Source organism: Lissotriton vulgaris, chromosome 5, assembly GCF_964263255.1.
Source record: "Lissotriton vulgaris chromosome 5, aLisVul1.2, whole genome shotgun sequence".
Taxonomy (NCBI): domain Eukaryota; kingdom Metazoa; phylum Chordata; class Amphibia; order Caudata; family Salamandridae; genus Lissotriton; species Lissotriton vulgaris.
Genome location: NC_141693.1, coordinates 1,476,373,299 through 1,476,396,541, shown reverse-complemented (window position 1 = coordinate 1,476,396,541; position 23,243 = coordinate 1,476,373,299). Strand labels below are relative to the sequence as shown.

The following is a 23,243-nucleotide window of genomic DNA, read 5'->3' as shown; positions in this document are numbered from 1 at the left end:
ACTATGAGCACCGCAGATCTCATCCCACCCCCAGCAACAGATGCCTCGCTCCAAAGTGAGCACCACAGATCTGACTCTATAGTGAGCACCTCATTTGATAAGTAACACCATAGGTCTCATGTCACAGCAAGCACCACGGTACCCAGTCCAAAGTGGGCACTAAAGTCTTCATTTCAGTAAGTACCAAAGGTACCACGAGTCTCATTCCTAAGTGAGCACAAGGACCCCCAACAAGCATTACACTGCGTGGTTACCTTTCACGCTGACGGAGATTCCCATGGCCGCCTCTCTCAAGGAGCGCTTCTTCTTCCACTTGCCGTCATCAATGCTGTAGAGCTCCACCACTTTCAGGGGCATCTGGTTTTCCCCCACCCCTCCGATCACCATGATGCGCTTACCCAGGGCAGCCACTGCCACGCCAGCCCTTGGAGTGGGCATAGGGGGCAAGGAGTTCCACTGGTTGGCCTCCGGAGAGTAGACCTCAAAAGAGTCCATGGGTTGCCCATTGTCATCGCAGCCCCCAATGGCATAGATCTGCCCCCCAGCCTCCACCAGCGAGCAGTAGACCCTCTTGCTCTGTAACGGGGCCAGGGTCTGCCAATGGAAGTCTTTGGCGCTGGCCAGGTCCATCATATGTCAAGATATGGTCAACCGAGGGCAGCTCCCGCCTCCTGCAGCACCACTAAGAGAAAACAACAAAAAACGAAGACTCATCAGAGCAGAGAACTTACAAAACAATTGTCTGACAGAGACATGATTACTAGCACAAAAACTGTCTAACAACCAGACTACCTGCAAAGGAACTCTCTGATCAAGCCCACATTCTGGCATATTAACTGGCTCCTGAGAGCCTGGTTACTAGCATAATAAACATCTGATAAAGACATGGTTACCAGAAAAATAATAGTGTGCTGAAGGCAGTGATGCGGGTGCAACAGCTGGCTGATGGGATCAACTTCCTAGCACAACAGCTCCCTGGTGGAGCTGGTTTACGAGCACAGTAGCTGGTGATGAGGGCTCTAATACTGGTACCACAACGGATGACCGGATCTGCCCCAAGCTTAACAACTGGTTGAAGAGATCAAGTCGCTACTTCAATAACTGGTTAATGGAATTTACCACCATAATAATAGGGCACTGTGGTTTCCAAGAAATCATTTCAGATCTAATTTTAAAATGTACACGCATATAAGGTCCACAGACTCCAGGCATGAAGTTTAGAGAAGGAACTTATTTGCCACTTTCTTCCAACAAACATTACTTTATCTTACACATTAATAGAATCGTATTTATTTACTTAGATAACTTTATTTCGGTCAAGAAACATAAAAGTGCAATAAAATATATACAAGCACAGAGATAAAACATAAATACATTAGAATTAAAAAGTTATTAAACTTTGGTTATCAAAGAAATGGTAGAGGGTAAAAAGCAGTAGTCCGTTATTTCTTATGAATAAAAACAGTTCTTCTCCGCCACATGCCAAGTAAAAACCGGGAGACAGCAAAAGCAATGAGAGGGGCAGTGTCATAAGTTAAAACTCTACAAGCGTCTACACAATGTCTGAAGCCCAGGTTTTTGCATAATGGGATGATCCAGCATCTCCGAATTTCACTCTATGCTGGACAAAAAAAGAGGATATGTACAATGTCTTCCCTGGCGTAATTACAGGCAGGGCAGTTGGCCTTCGTCGTTTTTGCCCATCTGGATGTCAATGCCCCAATCGGAAGAGAGCCGTGCCTCAATTGGATATATAGTTTTCTTGCTAATGGAGGCTGCACCAGGTCCAGGAACACCTCCGTCCTGTATTCGACTTTTGTTATAAGGAACTCAGTGGACAGTCTGCCCAGGGAAGTGGAACAATGTAGCAATTTAAGGTTATGCGATTTTACAGCAGCCACCAGTACAGTCCTTTGCATCCTCATGCAGCTGTCCTCCGGTGTGTCCCAAAGTTGGGGAAGGCCAATTTGATGAAGGAGAGCCTTAACATGTACCAGCCAAGGTATGTTCTTGTTCTTTAACTGCCCCCAAATAGTATTGAATTCTGCTCTAAAAGGTTCAAGCTCCGGCACAGACCAGAGCCTTCTCCAATGGAGCAGGGGTCGTGCAGCCACCAACTCAATAATAGGTTCCAGGCCCAGGTCCAAGCGTAATGGTACGAGCGGCGTACTTTGTGGAAGACCAAACAGATGTCGCATAAAGGACTGCTCGACTTTCAAAAAATTGCATGCATTAGTGTGTCCCCAGAGTTCGGCAGCATACAAGGCTGCAGACCTGACCTGTGTTTTGTATATCTCTAGGGTAGGGGTAGCAGATTTAAAGGTTGAGGCTCTATGGAGTCTGCCTACGCCACCCCTAATCTGTGCAAGTCTCAGGGAGGATTTATAGACTTGATGGTCCCATGTAAAGTGCTCGGTCAAAGTCACCCCCAGGTATATAAAGGTCTTGACTCGCTCTAGTGGGGTTCCATTCAATGTGGGGTTTGGGCGGGTGTGCCTCGGTGGGTTGAAGATCATGAACTTGGTTTTCTCCAAGTTGATCTCCAATCCCCGCGAGGCGCAAAAGGAGACAAACCCGTCCAGAACCCGCTGGATGCCCGATGATGTCCGCGACAACAACAAAGTGTCATCCGCGAACATCAGAGCGGGCACCCTACCAGTAGCCAGGCGTGGGGCATCGTTGTCCCTGACACAATTAAGTCTATCTATCAGGCCATTAACATACCAGCTGAAGAGAGTAGGGGCCAGTACGCAGCCCTGGCGTACGCCCCGGGTAACAGGGAAGCGGTCAGATAATTCCCCGTTTTTCCCACACCTCACCTGGGCGTAATTCCCGGTATGAAGTCTGATTAGGGCATCTAGTAAGTAAGGAGGGAGACCAAGTTCCTCCAGCACTGTCCAGAGCCTCTCCCTAGGAACCAGATTGAATGGGGCCCGCAGGTCCAAAATCGTACTTACAAGTAGAACGAATACAAGGTGCACATTTCAAATAAGAAAGTGATGGCAGCATGGTGGAAAATAAGGGTCAGGATGAGGTAGAGGTCAGAAAGGTTTTAGGGAGCTATTTGCCAAGAAACATTCAATAACTTATTTCAACATTCAGTCAAGCCCTTTATAGCCATTGACGTTTCAACCCTGTTGGCAACCGTCAAAGGGTTTCATCAGGGCAAGCAGTCATCAGTCTGCTAACTTGTGTATAAGTTGCCAATGACGCCATTTAGTATGAATATAAATATGCACAAGAACTGTTATGATCCCTAGCTCAGTAACAGACTAATAGGTCCTGATTACGGGCACGATATATTCTAATGAGGGAAGAATGCAGGCAGAAAAAACTGTCAGATGGGGACTCGCCCCTGACTCAATCCATGTCTGATGAAGCATTACTAGGGGGACATTGTTACTGGCACAATAACTATGTGCAGGATGTATTTAAGCCTTATAGCTACCTCTGATGTACCAAGGGCTCATTGGTAGCACAAAGATCGTGTCTATGTTTTATCTCACAGTTCTAATAATCGAAACCCGTCATAGCCCTTGACCTTCCTTTCTTGACAAAACACATACATGTAGTGTGGTAATATATGCTACCCCTTATATGCTACCCCTTTACTGCACTAATCTTAACGGGAAAACATACATATTACACTCTGCATATGTGGTTTATACCATGGCATTTTTCGTGTGCATTTGATTTAACAAAATGCATTTAACAAAAACCAGGATGAAAGAAGTTACATTTTTTGCAGCAAGCTAAAATCACACTGAACAGATATAGCACTATTAGTGGAGTTGTTTCAATGTGTATAGGTATATTTACATGCGATCTGTGAGCCAGTGAAATGTGTTTTTCCCGTCGCTTTTGCAGTATTATGGTAATATACGTGAATTTCACCTTTGCACTGCAGTAGTAAAGACGTGAATGCGCGTTTATTAGTATTAGTATTTTAATAACGTGTAATTGGGCCACATTTATTTTCACTGGCATAGAATTCATCTGTTTATCCTATGTCATTGTAAATTAATGTGGCCAAATATAAATGAATGTGGCTTAATAATACTTTATATGGAGAAACTGTCCTAAAATTCGCACATTTACACGTTAGAGTGTAAAGGTCAGAATGAAAGGATGAATATGTCCGAGCAAAATTGGAATCGGGGACTTGCAAAGTACACACACATCTCTTTAAAAAGCGCTCAACACCTAAGCTAACATCTTCAGACATAGCTGGGGTTATATTTACAAAGGAAAATGAGGCATTGTTGACGCCGAGAGGATGTTTGCCTTTCAGCTCGGTGCCGAGGACACAGCATCCTAGCTCCAATCTCGGTAGCTTAGCAACGTCCACCTACAGTCCCTCATCAGCACCACAAGCTGGCGTACCTCTGAGTGCAGCTGGATTGAAGTAATTGGGGGGAGGCCGAGGCAACGTCAAGGTTGGAACTTTGTGTCACGTTCTAACAATCAAGGTTTTCACGATAGCTTGCTGGTTATGAAACGTGCTCTCCAAGGACCAGTTACCCTGCCGCCGCCGCTGCTTTAGCACAGTGGGGCACATGTTTTTGCAAGGACCGCTCGGGTGTGTCCATTGAAGGCAGTAAACAAAATATGAGGGACTCGTCGTTGTTTTTTACCCAAGACATTAGAACTACAAATACGCAGCGGGGTCACGACAGTGTGGCGTCACTGGATAGTGGGTGGGATGTAAGCGAGGAAATGGGTGTGAGGTCAGAGAGCACACCGCTCCGTCTGGAAAGAACACACACGGCAGAAGCATAGAATGACTCTCGCTGGTGCCAGGGCTAAATGCCAGGCTCTGCCAGCCCGGCCTCCTCCTGGAACAGATGTCCCGTGGTGGAGGGGTGGACTGCAGCCCCTCCACCAGCAGCCCTTCACCGCTGCATTCATTGGCAGCGAATAGAGAGGGCTTGCCTTGCCCCCATCCCGAACCCCAACTGCCTCCCAGATAGAGTGTGCAGCCCACTCCGGTTAAACTCTGCAGGGCGTCTAGGCTTTGCGTGCAGTGAGCGATGTGCCGCTGTTGTGAATAGGACAAATGGCGCTCTCTGCATACAAAGCGCTGTGTATTGTTTATACTTCAAGAGGATTGAAACAAAGAAGGCTGTAACAAGAGCGGCTAATTGACAGGAACCAATGCACCGCGAGAAGGGAAGTTGCCATGAAGTGAACCTTACAATAGTGTCTGTTTACGTTAGATCTATGCATTTATAGGTAAGAGTAGGTGGTCTCTGCGTTGAAAATGCACCAAGCCATGTAACATGTTGAGCACCGTGTATACACCTCAGCACAAGGCTGGCCTTCAGGAACCTCGACCTGATGGGCCCCCCTTCACTTGCCGCCGGCGCCACAGCCGCGGACAGGCCTCACCCCGGCAGAGGTTAAGCTGATCTAGCAGCGGGTGCGCGCGGCAGCTGGTGCGGGCCTGTGACAGCGCCGCCGTCAGGGGAGACCCTAAGCATTAAATGGTTCTGACGGAGCCGGGATAATATGTATTCCATGCACCAGACTCGCCGCGGGCTCCAATTATGGCGCGTAGAAGATGGAAGAGGGCGCGGGCCGGATGAGACGAGGCCGCTCGGAGTCGGATCTGGGACCAGGGACTGATCACTGCGGGGATCAGACGCGCGGAGCCGGCGATCTGTGGCCTAGTTTAGTGGCGGAGACAGAGTGCCACGAGTCGTAATGAAGCAGAGCGCATCAATCCAGGAGTATGGAGCAGAGCGGGGCTGACAGCAGCGGGCTCAGCGGAGGATCTGACGCTCTGAGGAAGCCATGTCCAAGGGCACACGAGCAGCGGCTGCAGCCGGGAGCTGCGCATATGAACGGCCGGGATTAGGACTTCACTTGTGGGCCTGATGCTCCCGGGAGGAACCGGTGCAAGGCGAATCTGATCAGCACAAATCTATAGACGCATTAGGAGGCGCATAGGGCAGGTAACGGCTTACCAGCCGGTCTTATCTGTAGGACTTCACAAGAGCTGGTAATAAAGATGCCCTGATTACTGTCTCCACCCATAGGGGGGGCCTTGTGAGGTCTTGGGGTTGATAGAGACTTGTTCATTGCGTCCATGTTACCAGGGTCGGATTGGGATCACAATTCGGCCCGGGCACTGACGAAAAAAGTGGCCCACATTCAAGAGGCGTGTCCCATATTTAAGGGGCGTGGCCCACATTCAAGGGGCGTGCCCTTTCATGAAACACCTTTTGCACAGACAAGGAATGAAAGTGGGAGGATACTGTTCTTGCACAGGACACAGGGCCAAGGTGACAATGGCCTACATATGAGCAACTACAAAAAAATAACAAGGCCCCTTTTTGTCACAAAATTTTTCCAGCCCTCCAGCACAGGAGCACCTGAAAAGCAGCAAAGCCCCTGCTATTACTAACCTACTTAGCCCTCCCCATACCTTCAGCTCAGGAGCACATGACCAGAGGTAAGGCCCCTGCAATTAGTAAATTAATCAACCCTCCAGGCCTTGGGAAAATGTCCTGGCAGGGGAGCACAAAACACAGCTTTCTGGGTCATCCAAGGTAGCCAGGTAGCCAGGGGGGAGGCTGAGGTGAAGCTGGTGCATGGGAAGTGCCTTCCCAGTGTGTTCTGGCAGTTTGAGTACTTACCATTTACTGTAGTATTACCCTTGTACCTGTGTATGGTACCCTTTTGTAACTTGCACACGTCACTTTTCTCTTGTAACACATTGTTTGCTACCTCTCACTTTTGTTTGCTTTAGATACTTGCACAAGTGCCACCATTGCCTATGTAACGTTTGTTCTTGTGCTGGAGTGTCTGCCATTAATTGCAGTATTATACCTCTACTTGTTTTTTGTACGCTTTTGTAACCTGCACACATATAACTTTTTCCTCCTGTAATGTATCGTTTGCTCCTCTTGTATTTTGGTTGCTCACTATTGTCACTTTTGATTCATGTAACTTAACGTTTGCTTTTGTAATTTTTCCACATATCATTTTCTCCTCGTGTATTATTGCTGTTCCTAGTGTGAAGCGCTCTGACACCTTCGGGTAAAGTTGGCGCTTTATAAAATCGCATAAATAAATAAATAAAACAAAAAAAATCCAATCATCACCAGGCCCCCACAGCAAGACCCATTCTTCCTCGCCCACTATGCCCTGAATGTGAAGGGCTGTGGGCGAGGTGTTAAGACTAACACCATTTCTGGGCTGCATGGGCGCCAGGGGGCCGAGGTGCAAATGGCTCAAAGGCCTGAGAAACACCTGGCCTGAAGAGAGGCCGATTATTGCAAACAATCACCCCTGCCCAGCCTCAGCTTCATTGCTTGGCAGGGTAGGGGTGAAGGAGAGGCCACAGCTGACAATCTCTGTCCAGCCGCACAGCGAGGTTGCTTTCATTTTCTCTGTCTGTCTCCGTGCACTCTGTGGGCCGGTTTTTTCTCCCCTTTCCTAGTCTACTTTCTGTGGACTGGGACAGGGGAGAAAAAAACGGCCCACAGAGGGCACTGAGGCACCGGTCCTTCGGCCCATGCCCGAATGCCCGCCTTGCCAATCCGCCCCTGTATGTTACATAACATAGCCACATGTAACATGCTTCAGCAACCTTAGAGTGCATGGTTCCAACAGACACAACATACTCTGTGCAGGTTCAGAAAAGGCAGAAAAACACACTAGGGTCTTGACTCATAACTCAGCTAGGCTGAGCCAAATCTAACTGGAAAACAACACAAGGGCCAATGCTGAGGAATTCTTTTGACCGAGAAGGCTTTAGAAAACAAGGAAGTTTTAGATTCAAGCATAAACGACCTGCTTAATTGCTTAGCAACATAAGAGATTTATTCTTTTTCAAACATTTTTCTTGTTTGTTACACAATATTTAAGTGCATGGAGAAGACACAATTTTTATATACAATATATACAACAGTATCATAAGAAAAAAGGCATTACCATACTTCAAACATACATGGCCGTGGGATGAGATGGTCGACGCGTTTCGAACCCCAATGATTAAAGGGGTTCTCCTCAGGACATCATTGGGGTTCGAAACGCGTCGACCATCTCATCCCCGTGTCTGGTCTACACGCTCTGTGTTAAAATCAAGTCCCTTCATCTATCACCAGAGAAGTCGATTCTCGGTTTTTGATCTGTTCAAAAGACTTTAAAAATTGCATAACCAAAAGGGATTCCTCCAATTGAATCATGACCGACACGTGGACTCATTTTCTTTGTTGTGTTTATTATTGTGTATGAATGTGTTATGTATGACTGGACGGCCATGTTCAGAAAAGGGCACAGGACATGGGACCAGATGAGATATGACCAGCCCCTTGTTCATGGGAGCTCCTAAGACGCACTCCGCCTGGGACGACTCCTGGTGGCCCCCGGCCCTGGGCACCGCACCCAAACCGACAGACCACGCACGCAACCTGGGCTTCATCCTGGACTCCTCCCTCTCCATGACCAGACAAGTCAACGCCGTCTCCGCGTCCTGTTTCAACATCCTGCGCATGCTATGGAAGATCTTCCGGTGGATCCCCACCGAGACCAGGAAGACGGTCACCCAGGCCCTCGTCACCAGCCGACTGGACTACGGCAATGCCCTCTACACCGGAAACCACCGCTAAGCTCCAGAAGAGACTCCAGCGGATCCAGAACGCCTCAGCCAGACTCATCCTCGACATCCCCCGACGCAGCCACATCTCCGGACATCTGAGAGACCTGCACTGGCTCCCCGTCAACAAGAGAATCACCTTCCGTCTCCTCACCCACGCACACAAAGCCCTACACGGCCAAGGCCCGAGCTACCTCAACAACCGCCTCAACTTCTAAGCTCCCAAACGCCACCTCCGATCGACCAACCACGCCCTCGCCGCCGTCCCCCGCATCCGAAGAGCGACAACAGGAGGAAGGTCCTTCTCCTACCTGGCCGCCAAGACCTGGAACACCCTCCCTCCCGACCTTCGCCTGACCCAAGACCACCTCTCCTTCAGGAAGAAGCTCAAGACCTGGCTGTTCGAGCAGTAGCGGCACCCCACCCCCTCCCCCCCCCCCCAAGCGCCTTGAGACCCTCCGGGTGAGTAGGGCGCTCTATAAATGCCTTGATTGATTGATTGAGACCTGCAGGAACATACACTCTGACTCTTGGGCCTCGCCAGGAAATGGAACCAGCTGCTTCTTACCTGTCTAGAAACCTCTGGAAACACCTACAGTGTGTGTCCCTCTGAGACTCGGAGACATGGACCAACGAGAGCTCCGACCCAGATATCGTAAGAGCTTTACCGCCTAATTATACAATTATGAGACAAGATCGTACTGATGGCAGGGGTGGAGGGATTGCTATAATTTACAAAACATCAGCGATTTGCAGACAGGAGAAGGTTTCTATAGCAGGGTCAGAAAGTCTGTCCTTCTCCATTACACTGTCCCCGACCTGTACATGCACAGGGCTCCTTGTGTATAGGCCCCCCGGACCCCTCGGCCAATTCTGTGAAGAGCTTGTGAGCTGTGCCATCAACCTCTCCTGCAATGCCCCTAATTTCACTATGTTAGGAGATTTTAATATACATCTTGACGAAGGAGACACTCATGCCTGTCAAAAACTGTCAACAGCTTTAGAGGTGATTGAACTCAAACAAATTGTTCTAGGTCCCACGCATATAGCAGGTCATACCCTTGATCACTGTTATACTAATATGAACGCGCTGAAGTTCGAAAATTCCTCAGTGGTTCCTTGGTCGGACCACACTCTTCTGTCCTTCTCTTTGACCCACCATAAGCAACCCATACAGACCAAGGTCTCAAAAAAAATGTGCAGGGTCTGGTCCAAATTGCCTGTGGACAAATGGACATCTGAACTTAGGAAAAATAAGCCTGACTATACCAATGACCCTATAGAGGCAAACGCGCGATTTGATCACTGGTTAGAGGAATCTCTTGAGGCGACTTTGCCCAAAACTGAACTTAGCCATCGGAAAGGGACCAATAAAAAATCTTGGTACACACCTGAGTTGAGAACTCTTAAACAGATATGTAAACAGAAGGAGAGAAAGTGGAGGAAAGACTATGGTGAAGAGAGTAAAAATGTTTACAGACTAGCCCTACGCAATTACAAGCAGGCTATAAAAGCGACCCAATCTAACTATTACCAGGAAAAAATCTCTCTAGCTGCCAATTCCTCCAGGGAAATCTTTAAAATTTTTAAAACTTTGGTTACCCCCCCCACCCCCGTGATGGACTCAACTATGGCACTCCCGCGCTGCAGAGACTTGGCAAATTTCTTTGCCACAAAGGTTGCAAACATCTACGCATCCTTTCAGGTGACTGCCACAGATGACTGTATGTGGCCCAACCCCCCCCTGGTACAAGTCCTACCTACACTTAATGAATTCTCTCCCCTGGATGGCAACAAGACCCAATTGCTTTTAGGCAATCTGAAATCTGGATCACCTTGTGATGTAGCCCCACCTACCATCCTCAAGCTTGTCTCAGACACAGTGGCCCCTGTAATACAGGACGTGATCAACACATCCTTGACCACCGGGGTAGTCCCACCAAGGTGGAAACAAGCAAGAGTAAGAGCGTTATTAAAAAAGCCCAATCTTAACCCCGACGATTGTTCCAACTATCGCCCTATCTCTTTGCTGCCAACTGTTAGCAAGATAGCTGAAAAACATGTCAACTCTCTTCTATCTACCTTCATTGAAGCCAATAATCTGCTGCACTACACCCAGACCGGGTTTAGATGTAAACAGGGTACTGAAACGTCCCTTGTGGCAGTAATTGAGGAAACCAGAAAGATTCTGGACGAGGGGAAATGCGCGGCCATACTATTATTAGACCTCAGTGCGGCCTTTGATACCGTTAATCACACGATTCTCATCCAGAGACTGAGGGATGTGGGTATCACTGGGACCGCCCTGAACTGGCTTAGCTCCTTCCTTTCCAATCGGACTTTCTCAGTGTTTGAGGATGACACAGTCTCTGCCCCAATACAGCTCCAATGTGGTGTTCCCCAGGGGTCATCCCTCAGCCCGACCCTATTTAATATTTACATGAGACCTCTGGCTGAGGTGGTGCAACCCTGGGGAGTACAACTGGTAACATATGCTGATGACACTCAGCTTATCATCTCCCTGTCTGGGCAGGAGACGACTTATAGCAATCTCTCCTCCTGTCTTAGCAAAGTCCAGGAATGGATGAACGACTCCTTTTTGAAGCTTAATGGAGCTAAAACAGAGGTCATGATGCTGGGACACAAACCACCTACCTCGGTAGATATGTGGTGGCCGGATTCCCTGGGGCAGCCTCCAACCCCCAAGGAGCAAATTAAAAGCCTGGGAGTGTGGCTGGATCCAGCCCTTAACTTTCAGGTCCAAGCCCGGAAGGTAGCAGGGACTGGTTATGCCCTCATGAGAGCACTCAGAAAGGTCCTAGGAGTACTTCCCTTTGAAGCTAGAAGGATCCTAGTACAAAGTCTGATACTATCACGACTAGACTACTCCAACGCAGTCTATCTGGGTGCCCCTAAAGGGACAATTAAGATCCTTCAGACCATCCAAAACTGTGCTGCCCGATTGTTACTAAATATCCCACGCAGAACCTCTGCCAAACCAGCATTGAGGCAACTACACTGGTTGCTTGTGCAACAAAGAATTGAATTTAAAGCAATGACTATTGCCCATAAAGCCCTGCATAACTCCGGAGCAGACATTCTAGCACCCTTGTTTACTCCTTATCAAACATCTAGAACCCTGAGATCTAGTAATAAGAATCTACTGGCAATCCCCAAGACTAGGAGATCGCGCACCGGGGGCAGACGTTTCTCTCTACAGGCCGCAAAGCTGTGGAATAATCTTCCAGATGCTATTCGCATGGAGGAGAACCATCTCAGGTTCAGAAAGATGCTGAAAACCTTCCTATTCTGCTAAAATCATTGGTGCCGACTGGACCACGTAAGCGCTGGGATGCCTCAGGGTAACCATGCGCTATAGAAATGGGTAATCATTCAATCATTCATTCAGACAGGATAACGCAGGAAAGGGACAAAGAGGTGTCCAGGAGCTGGACCAGGTGACATCTTTTCAGCCTGAACATGGACTTAAGGTCCTCCTCAACGATAGCCCTATTTACAAGGATCAATGACCGCCCGGAAAATGCAACTGACCTTGAATCAGCCTCTGAAACAGATCCAGCGATGGACTGCAGGTCATCAAGGAGCGAGCTGGATTCATGGTCGCACTAGGCAACCCCAAAGTTGGCAGTTCTAAATCAAACTCTGAACTTTAAGTTTTACCTTCTTTTGTCAGGTAATCAGAGTATGTGGAGTGGGAGAAACATAACATACTTTAAACATGGAGGCCGCCGGAGAATTTCCAAGTAGAGTTACAGCACTACCCATGGTAAAGCGGGAGGTATCTAGGCAGGGGCGTAACAAATGCCCCCGCAGCCCCTGCAGTGCGGGGGGGGGGGGTGTTCCCCGAGCTCCAGGGGCCCCCTGCAGGGCACAGTACACCAAGGGTCCGTTGCTGGGGCCTAGTTTTTAATGTTATGCTCGTCGCTATTATATGGTGCATTCTGCGCACGCGCTTCAGTGCTGTCTTCAGCCTCAAAACTGGGATGCGGTGTAGGAAGCCCCAAACCAGAAGTACAATGAAGGCCGAGCAGCGAGTCTGGAACAAACAGATCCACTAAAGAACTTTCCTGAAGGTAAAGGGGCTAATGTCAGGAGGACTTTTAGGGAAGATCAGCCACGAGGAGCAGGGCAGCGAGTAGAGCTCAGGACACCTAAATAACAGGGCGTATCACAGGCCCACGCAGCCCCGGGGCCCCGTGCTCCATGGGCCCCTCTCTCTCGGCGGCTCTAAATGGTGCACACGTGGCCTCCTCATCGATTAAATGGTGATGCGCCGCAGGCACGGCATGCCAAGGCATATTCTCTTCATTAATTAACCCCTTACACGCTCATGACGAGCTGGGCTCGTCATGGCGTAGCCTCCTCGCACACTGATGACGAGCCCAGCTCGTCACGTAACATGCGCTTTTGAATATCTCAGCGCAGGAGCAGAATTCCGCTAGCGCGGATGCGGTTAAGGTGCTGGTACACACGCCTGGGCCTCGGTCTCTTAATTAATCATTGGTGCAGCCTCGGCCGGCAGCCGGGCCTCCTTTATTTAACCTGTCTCACTCCTAAAATTGCTTCTGCTTCAGTAGTAGTCAGAGGAGAAAATCAGTTACCATGACTATTTTCCAAAATTTCCACTGTCCTGTTCGAAAATGTTGGCATGCATCTAAAAACTGTGTGTGTACGTGCTTTGGCTGTAAGCATATGCGTGCAAATGTGCTTATGACTGTAACTGCACTCTGTGCAATAGTGTGTGGGTAAATGTACAGTGTGGGGGTGAATTTACAGAGCGGGGTGAATGTACAGAGGGGGGAAAAGTGCTTCATGCAATGGATGACTAAGAGTGGGGGGTGCAGCTAGAGAAGGGTGACTGGGAAGAAAGAGAGGAGTGACTGTGCAGCCCGAGGAGAGAGGAGTGACTGTGCAGCTAGAGAAGGGTGAATGCACAGGAACGGAGGAGTGCCTGGGAAGAAAAAAGGGGGCTGTGAAGAAATAGAAGTGTGATTGTGCCGTAAGAGATGGATGACTGTGCAGCCGTGGGGGTGACTGAGCAGCTAGAGAGCGGTGACTGCAGCAAGAGAAGGCGGACTGAAGCAGGGGAGAGCTGATTGTAAGATACAATATGGGGGAAACAAAAAGGGATGGGGCAAATGTACAGCAAGAGAGGGTGACTGAACTATGTGTGGAGCGACTGTGCAGCTAGAGGGGTGACTGTATCTAAAGGGCAGTGAGTGCATAGCTGGAGATGGATGGCTGTGCAGCTAGAGAGGGGTGACCATACAGATGGAGTGGGTGGGTGGGAGGCAAGTGAGTTTAAGGTACTTAGAAGTGGAGTTAAGAAGAATAATGCTATACTTACCTATATGCACTTACACTTATGTATTTGCTACAATATTTTGGTGACACAATATTTAAAACTCGAAATTCAGACATACCACCCTTTGAAAGTCCTAGCACAGCCCCCACAGTCATGTCTGTGAGAGGCCTAATGCACAGCCTGGTTTCATGTCTGTGAGAGGCAGGACACATAGGCTTGGGTCATCCTTGTAAAAAAAGTCTTGAAGTACAACCTCAAGCCTTCCTTCTGAGTAGTGATTGTTTGACAAAGGAAAGAGAGAAAAACACACCTGCAACAGCCATTCGTTAAAGCTTACCTGAGCTAATGAAAGCACATATAAGCATGCGCAAATGCTGCTGCATGCACAAATTCTGTTGACCTAGTGGGTTTACCAATGGCGGGGGAAACAGCAAAAAATAGTTGCTTTCTGTACAGAACCCATATAGAAGATAAAGAACTAAATGTGACAAATAGCGAGACATTGAAATATACTTTTCAGATGTAAAATTGCCCCTCGCCTGCTACCTCAGGTTCTCATCATAACATAACATAACATAACATGTGTATTTGTAAAGCGCACGTTCACCACTACGGGTATCTTGGCGCTGAATAACAGATGTTTGTTGTTACCCAACTCAATGGTACTCATTTTATCGACCTCAGTTGGATGAAAGGCTGAGTGGACCCGCTGGGATTTGAACCTGTGACCATGAGGTCGAACACAGGCCCCTGGAGTAGACGCATTAGTCCACTGAGCCACCAGACCCGGCTCATCAGCAACCACCGCGCCTAAACATAAATTGTGAATGTGAAAAGGAAAAAAGGTGAACACTGGTGCTAGGATGTCAAACACTGCCTGTTCATCAGTAAGAAATCCAATGTACTGCGGGATCAACCCCACAATGAGGACTACGGGCCTGGACCATAGCTCCGCCTGTCCCAATTTAAAACCAAGCTAGATCACACTAGCTAATGGACTCTTATTCAGTGCTGTGTGTCTGCTCATTTAACCCCTTAAGTGCTTCGAACATTCGGCGGCCGACGGCACCATTACCTCGGGAGTGCTGCCGTCGGCCGTTGAACGTTCCAACTGCACCTGCGCAATGGAACGTCCAGCACTGGAGCTGGACGTTCCATAGCTGCTAAGGTGTTAAAAGCCGACATGTTTCATTGAAACTAGCAAATGGACTTTTATTCAGTGCTGTGTGTCTGCTCATTTAAAAGCTGACATGTTTCATTGAATGTTCGGGGGCGACTCCAGTTGGAATCAACGCAACAGTTAACAATTTCTTAATAACTTGTTTTTAAAGTGGTGACCCAGATCCATAAAGCACAGACGGTATAAACTTAACCGCTGCCCCTATAGATATCACAATAGATGGGTGGGGATCTGAGGAGGATAGTCACTGTGTGAACAGGTCCGATGTTGTGTATGAGAATATGAGTGGGGGACGACCTGTTCGTTACCCCTAAAGCTCCTTTGTGTATAATGTGAATGATGAAGGCCTGACACACAATGTCAGGTGTATGTGGGTGCGGGTCTGAAAGCCTGTTATAATGTCTGTGACAGGCCTGACACACAGCTTGATGGCATGTCTATGAGAGTTCTTGTGTGTGTGTGTGTGTGGTGTGTGTGTGTCTGGGTCTCCGTCTCCACCCTGTTTGGGTTCCGCGGTAGCATGCTACTCACAGAAAGGCACTTCAACACCTCATGAAAGGCAGCAAGAACTATATAAATACAAACCTTTTCCCTCTTCTAACCCTCCACTATCTTTCTCTTTCCAAATAACTGACTAACATATTCACCACTCAAATTACTCTCATATTTCACCATACTAATTCACCACTAATTCATTATAAGTTAATGAGTAGCATCGTACTCGCCGATAAATAGCTTTGACGCCTCGTCAGGTGTAGATAGCACTATATAAATGCAAATACAATACAATATTAGGGAGCAGAGGTCTGGCCTCTCATCAGTACGTACTCTCAGTAAGGTAGGGGCTGTTTAGGGTACGAGCAGTGCTTTAAATGGGACAGTACTGAGTACTGGCACTTTTTTATTTTGAGAGGGAGAGTACCTGCACTTTTCAAGAGAGGGGTAATATCTTTAATTGGAGAGTACTGGCACTTCTCTAAAACAAACATGTACTCTGGTAGAGGGTACCTGCACTTCTATTTTTCCATTTCAAGCACTGAGTACAATGCTCTCATTGGATAGGTAAAGAAGGGGCTTGGGTGTTTCACTGGAGGATGGGTATGGTCCTTGTATCTCACACCAGGTTGGGAAACAGGATCTGACGTCTGTTAACTGGAAGTCAATGGAGGTTCCTCTCACAAAAAAATCTGTCTTTCACTTGTGAAAGTGGTTTTTCGCTACTTAAGGAATTAACTTCGGTCACTGAAGGTGAAGGAAGGAGAGGCACTATTAACAAAGAATCTGGTAGTCTTGAAATTTAAGGAGTGGGACTGTGTTATTCAAGGGATGTGTTTTGTTTGTGAAGGAGATTGGTTATGTTGACACCGCTACAGAGTGATGTTTCTGTCAGTGAAGGAGAGTGTAATTCTCATTGAATTAAGTGTGGCTCGACGGGTATGTTACTGGAGATGGGTATTTGCTTTGGTAACCAGATAAGGTGTTTGGTCTCTGTTGGCTGGCAAGATGTGATTCCTGCTGGTACCCTGAGAGCCCATGTGTGGCAAAAGAAACCGTAAGATAATTCTTGTGGTTAAGAATTTGGCCAAAGAATGCGTTGTTTTTTCTCATCACAGTTTTGCCTCATTATAAAATAGCGCAGAGGGTCAATGTAGCGGCTGTAAACGCTGTAATGGCAGCCACATATGGCAGATCTCTTCACGCATTAGGCACATGTCCTCTTTGGTATTAAGTGGTTTGGTTATGGTGGATTGGTGGTGGTTTCCAGACAGTGTCCAATTGCAGTTCCGATCTGTTATGGTAATACTTAGCTGACTACAAGCGATTTATCACCATGTGCAATCCGTATATTTGCCATTAAGCCTGCAACTGGCAGTGCAATGGTTATGGTCCGTTGACATTTTGGCACCACTGAGAGGGTATAATTTGCATCCAGCCCTCAATTATTACACCCAGCAGTGATAGAATCAAATTGTATTGACTCCAGTGCTACCTGAGCACTATTCTCATGTACCCTGCGTGGTGTGCAGCCCCTCCCTCGTGCAATCTAATGGTGGTGTTTCTGTGACTTTCGGAATGCTTGACTGAAGTGTTCTCTTCTGTTCCGTTAATTTGTTTTTAAGTCAGGGGACCCATTTATTGTGGTTTTTATCTTTGGAAGAAACCGTTTTTTACTTCCTTCCTAAAATTACGGTGGACTTGTAGATTTCGTATCTTTTCTGGCAAGGAGGTCGGGTGTTTTCCACCTGTACCGAGAATGTAGCTCCACCAGTGTTTTTTTTTTAATTAGCAGGTGAGATGAGTTGAGGTGCTATTTTCAACAGTAGTGTCCTTTTCTGTATCATTGGAATTTCACTTGACGCTTGTAGGGTCTCCTAGTTTTAGAATGATCTACATGTCATCTGCATAGTTGTAGCAAATGAGGGTGATTGATCTGATCAGGAAAGTTAGAGGTTGAACACGACTGGTGAAACGAGTGACGCTTGTGGGATGCCGCAGAGCAGGATGTGAGCAGCTGAGGTAAATATTGATTTAGATTCAAAGCTTTATCTGTTCCTGAGGTGGGAGGTGATCATTTATTTATAGGTCCAGTTTCTCAAGTCACAGTAGTAGTGTCTGATGATAGACAGTATCAAAGGCTGTTGATCAGTGTAAAGGTACCAGGTCCAGTAGCTAGGGGGTTGAAGGCAACTGCCTCGAGGCCAGAGACCATTTGCATATTTACATACCTTTGTAAACTGGTTACCTAGACGTAGTTTTGTTTTCTGATTCCAGTACCCGCTGGGCCCCCACTCTGCCTATTCCTTACATTTGAAATTTACATTTACTGCTGGAGTGTGAGAATGCATTTCATGAAAAGTAATATAAAGTAGGGTTGCCAAAACAAAAATGCCAGACATGTGTTGTTTAAAGACCCTGAAAGACCTCGTCTTGACACTAAATAGGGTTATAAATAAAAATGTATGTATTAATTTGCAATGTGACTTTTCTGTCTTAGTTCCCTTTAATTATTAGTCATGGATCATTCAGGCATCCCTAGAACACATTTAAAAGTGTTTTCTATTTATATTTGCTGTTCAAAGTATGCACAGATAAGTGCTGAAATTATGGCTTTAGGTGATGCTTATTTTTGTCCTGTAGGGGCATCATAATAATGAGCTGGCAACCCTAATCATAAGACTGGAAGTTTGTTGCACGATCAGCACATTATTTCCTACACCCTCTATCCCTATTAATGCCAGAATAACAATAGTTTAACTTATACCTGAAACCCTACGCCGCCGTCAATAACATGCTAAGTTACTTCAAGTGTTCCGAAATGCACCCTGCATTCAGACAACACATTCCTCATTCTCGCCCTACACTTTTACGCTCACCCTGCACTCACAGCAATCACAATGCACTCTCACTGACCACCATGCACTCTCACCATTCACCCGCTGTAGAAAGCTTACTTATAAATGTGGGCACAGACTGAAGGCTTGGTGCCACAAAGGAAGTATGTGGAATTTTAAGAACTGAAAAAGTTTTAAATGAAATGTGTTTGATATGCTTTATGGTTTGTGAAAACCAAATAAAGTAATTTTTGACTGACTGACATTCACCCGCTCACCCTGCACTCAGTCATCACTCTGCACTTGCAGTGCACTTGTGACTTGCGCTGGTCATCCTGTACCTCATCAATCTCTAGGAGTGAAGGGGGAAGAAAGGACAGTAGGGCAGCCCCCGCTCAAAGTACTGTCAACAAAAAGCCCTACCCATTCCTAACACATCACTGTTACGTCCGTGAGGCACTCTCTCTGCTCTCTCACACTTTTTTCTGGTACTGTGTGGGGTGGCCTGTGCATATTTGTTGTTGTTTTATACAAATATAACATCTTGACCGATGGAATAGTGGTGAGGGATATACCGAGGGTACCAAAAAGTGTATTGGACATCCATCCATTTTGGTCAGTACAGTGATGTGTTATGAATTGGGTATGGCTTTTTGTTGACACCCTTTACCTCACCCTGCACTCATGTCACACTTCATTCATCTGTCCCCCTCATTGCGCAATCTCATTCAAATAAGCGGATCACTAACAATGCATTCTTTAATCTAACTCTGCACTTATATATGGTCACCTCACTCCCCCTGCAGTTGCTCCTCTTACCCTACTATCACACTGTTGCATCACTCACTGTGCACTCTTTAATCTATGCCTACTCCGGCCCATTAACTTTAAACAGTAGGCACAGTATTTTCAGAATGGACGACTCTATGCAGTAATCACCATGGTGGGATTCAAACAAAATAAATACCATAAAGGGACCTACATGAAAAACAAAATGGTGTGCATATCTCTCACCTCGTAATCCATTGCTAAGCGCTGCATCGTATTGCACAATAACCTGCATGCACCTCAGTCAGTGGTCCTCATGCACAACATGGAAAGGAAACACTTCCAACATAGCATCAAAACAAATACAACGCCCTTCCAATCACACACCCTACACATATTGGAGCTTGCTACTCATGTACACAAGCGCTTCAGTGCTCCACATAGGGGTAGTACGCCCTCTATAAACACAAAACAATACAATACATTCAAGACCGCTCCATCCCTGGTCTTCTTGGCTCTGACCTTTAGCCCCTGCCTCCTTGCCTAGATTTCTTGGTGGTAGGGCACAGTGGTAGGTGGTGGTCCGAGCCACCGGGGGGCCCCTCCATGTGCTTTGCAGGGGGGCACCCCTCAAGTTTCATTACGCCACTGGGTTGCACAGTCACTACTCTCTTTCTTCCCAGTCACCCTTCTCTAGCGGCACATCCCCCACTCTTAGTCATCCATCGCATGATGCACATTTCCCCCATCTGTACATTCACAGAGTGCAGTTACAGCCATAAGCACATTTGCACGCACATGCTTACAGCAAAGCACATACACACACACACACAGTTTTTAATACATGCCAACATTTTCAAACAGGACAGTGGAAGATTTGGAAAATAAAGTCATGGTAACCGATTTTCTCCTCTGACAACTTCTGAAGCAGAAGCAATTTTAGGAGGGAGACAGGTTGAATAAAGGAGGCCCGGCTGCCGGCCGAGGCTGCACCAATGATTAATTAGGAGGTCGGGGCCCAGGCGTGCGCACCAGCACCTTAATTAATGAAGAGAAGATGCCTTGGCATGCTGTGCCCACGGCGCATCACCATTTAATCGATAGGAGATGGCATGCAAACCATTTAGGCTTGCTGGCTCCGCCGAGAGTAAGGGGCCCATGGAGCGCGGGCCCCGGGGTTGCGTGGGCCTGTGATACGCCCCTGTTATTTAGGGGTCCTGTGCTCTACTCGCTGCCCTGCTCCTCATGGCTGATCTTCCCTAAAAGACTTCCTGACAATAGCCCCTTTACCTTCAGGAAAGTTCTTTAGTGGATCTGTTTGTTCCAGACTCGCTGTTCGGCCTTCATTGTACTTCTGGTTTGGGAGAGTGATTGCTTCCTTCACCGCAGCCCAGTTCTGAGGCTGAAGACAGCACTGAAGCGCGTGCACAGAATGCACCATATAATAGCGACGAGCATAACATTAAAAACTAGGCCCCAGCGATGGACCCTTGGTCTACTGTGCCCTGCAGGGGGCCCCTGGAGCTCGGGGGCTGCGGGTGCGTTTGTTACACCCCTCCCCTTGTCTCCTTCCCACTTCATTCTTTCTTTTCCAGAAGTGTTACCCACGAGTTAAGACATAATTAAGCAGGAAAGCCTCTTCTATTTTGCTTATGCTTTGGGTCTCTCCACACAGGAGGCTCCAAGGTCTACCCCTTCTTCCTGCTGACACTGCAAGACAAAGACTAAGGCTGGATCAGTATGGTTGGGATATGCAAAGAGGCAGGAACTGCTTGGAACTGTTCCCAGAGCTGGAGTGGTGGAATACACAAATAATATTTGCAAACTTGGTATGTATGGACCAGAAACTACAAGCTAGTGTGCCAGGAATTCTCTACAAGTATCTGACGCCTCACTGCAATGGAGATCAAAAAACAATTTTCTGTTCTAAGATTGGGGGTCACTGTCTGCCAACTCCCTTTCACATGGTTCCAGGTCAGAAGTTCTGCAATCTGCTGGAAGGAGCTGCTCCGGCCTGCCTTGAGGAAGGAGCAGACTGGCTGCTGAGGAAGGGTGCGGGAGTCACCCTGGCATGAAGAAGGCGCAAAGAACAGAGGTAGGAAGAGCTGGAAGCTGCCCACAACTCCAGAAATAGTTGCCCTGCTAGGCTGTGGATGAAGCTTTGAGACACTTGTGTCCCTGTAGAATGCAGGGTCAGGAGCACCTTTCCCTACAGGGAGCTCACAAAAACTACAATAGTAGCTTTTTGTACGTTGTGGACCCGATAGAGGGTATTTAATGCAAATCCACCCTCTACAAAAAGACCCCCTTTTTAATGTTCTCAGCTAGGGAAAGTGAATAAAGTTCGTTTTTTTCCACTAGCCAGGGAATTTTTAAAGAACCATCAATTTGTATTTTTTCACAGACCCTACCACTCTCACTACCCACACTTCACATAGCCTATTCTCATAATATCAAGTGCTCCTGCATAGTCGTAGGTAGTAGCACGCCCCGCCCCGCCCCGTAGAGGGACGGGAAGACTCCTTTGATGAAGCATGACACTATGGGATTCATAGTGTGTGAGGGGTATTTTAAAAAACACTAAGTTGTCCCCTTGACATTTCAATGAGTAGCAACACTCACTTTTTCTAATCACAAGAAAACGTTATTGAAAAACATAAACTAGAACCTCTTTGTTAGACAGAGTAGAATCACATTGTTTATTAATAACTATACAGGAGGTAGTTTCTATTTCTTATCCTCTCCACTCCCTCTTTTCGTTATTTTCTGAGTTATGCACCAAGTCAGGACTACCCTACATAGTTAGTGGTATCTGAAGGCTATACCACCTAATCACGAGTATGAACCGCGACGCCTCTTTATTTTATTTGGGTGGTGGGGCTGAGTTTAGTTCCGAGACATATCCCACGAGTGAAGAACTAGACCGCAACCTCTCCAACAATAGTGTGGCACTGCACAGATTTGTCCAGCCAGGGTGCATGCACCAGATGCGCAACCATAGCAACATCTGCTGGCCCGGAGCAGAGTCAGCACTTTCCAGCTTCGTAGGCTGCCCAAGGGACCAATGTTGCCTCTGCCTCCCGCCATCACTCACAGACTGAGCCTGCTAATAGAGCAAAGACTGAAAGGTACTCGGCAAAAGCGAAGCACTCGGAGAGAACAACCATTTAGGGACTATACATGCTCTACATAACCGCGATCTATTGCAATGGTTAGTGTGCTCATGGGAGTAATAGAACAACACTACCCACTAGTTCACTCCGGATGGCAAATGTCCTAACTTGCATTATGTAAGCACATAATACCTGCCCCAGAGAGCAAGCCTAGGCTGTCTCTGTACTCTCAGTAATTGTTACCGTTTGAACTATGTACCAGCTGAAGTGCCCTCTGATAATTACCTACAGTGCTGCATTGCGTGTCAAAGTTCTGGGTCCTTATTTATTTACTGAATGACACTGGGCGTTTTAGAGTTATGAGTTTCTGCCTCACACCATCTCTCCGAGTTAACCTTGAACAGCTCGACTTTGCTACCCTGAGGGTCAAGTACTCAAAGGATGCTCTTGGGGCTTAGTTTTGGGTTCACCGGTAAGATAAAGCCCCTTGAAATCAGTGGTAAAAGACTCACAATTGTTACAATTGCAGCCCAGAAACTCCGGTCTGCGTTGAGACTCCCGAAAAAAAATACACATACGTAGAGAAAACTCTAACATTGATTTTTGCTGCCAGTAACCTTGCTGACTGCAAAAAAAAGGAAATGGAACAACATAATACAAACCTTTAATAAATAAATATGGCTATACGCCGCCTCGGCAGAAATAAGCACCATTGTATGGGTTATATAATCCAGTACCAAACATGTAGCACCTAACCAGACCGTTGTAGGTAGACTGGCCTATAAGGATATCCAGAGATGTTCACCTAGCCCATGAGTAGCCAATAGTGCTGTGGCACTCTTTCGTGGGTGCCAGGATGAGCCACCTCTGCAGATAGGTGACCGCATGGAACTCTGTGGTGGAAAGTTAGAACGAGGAAAAC

At 47.2% G+C, this 23,243-nt stretch overlaps 1 protein-coding gene across 1 annotated transcript in view; it reads right to left on the bottom strand.

Moving 5' to 3' along the window:
* The window catches only part of KLHDC8A (kelch domain containing 8A), a 148,027-nt gene that overhangs the window by 74,080 nt on the left and 50,704 nt on the right, over positions 1 to 23,243 (bottom strand). Inside the window, exon 2 of the mRNA XM_086923444.1 lies at positions 255 to 682. Coding sequence (XP_086779570.1) covers positions 255 to 633 — 379 coding nt within the window. The 5' untranslated portion in view covers positions 634 to 682. The remainder of the gene's footprint in view (positions 1 to 254; positions 683 to 23,243) is intronic.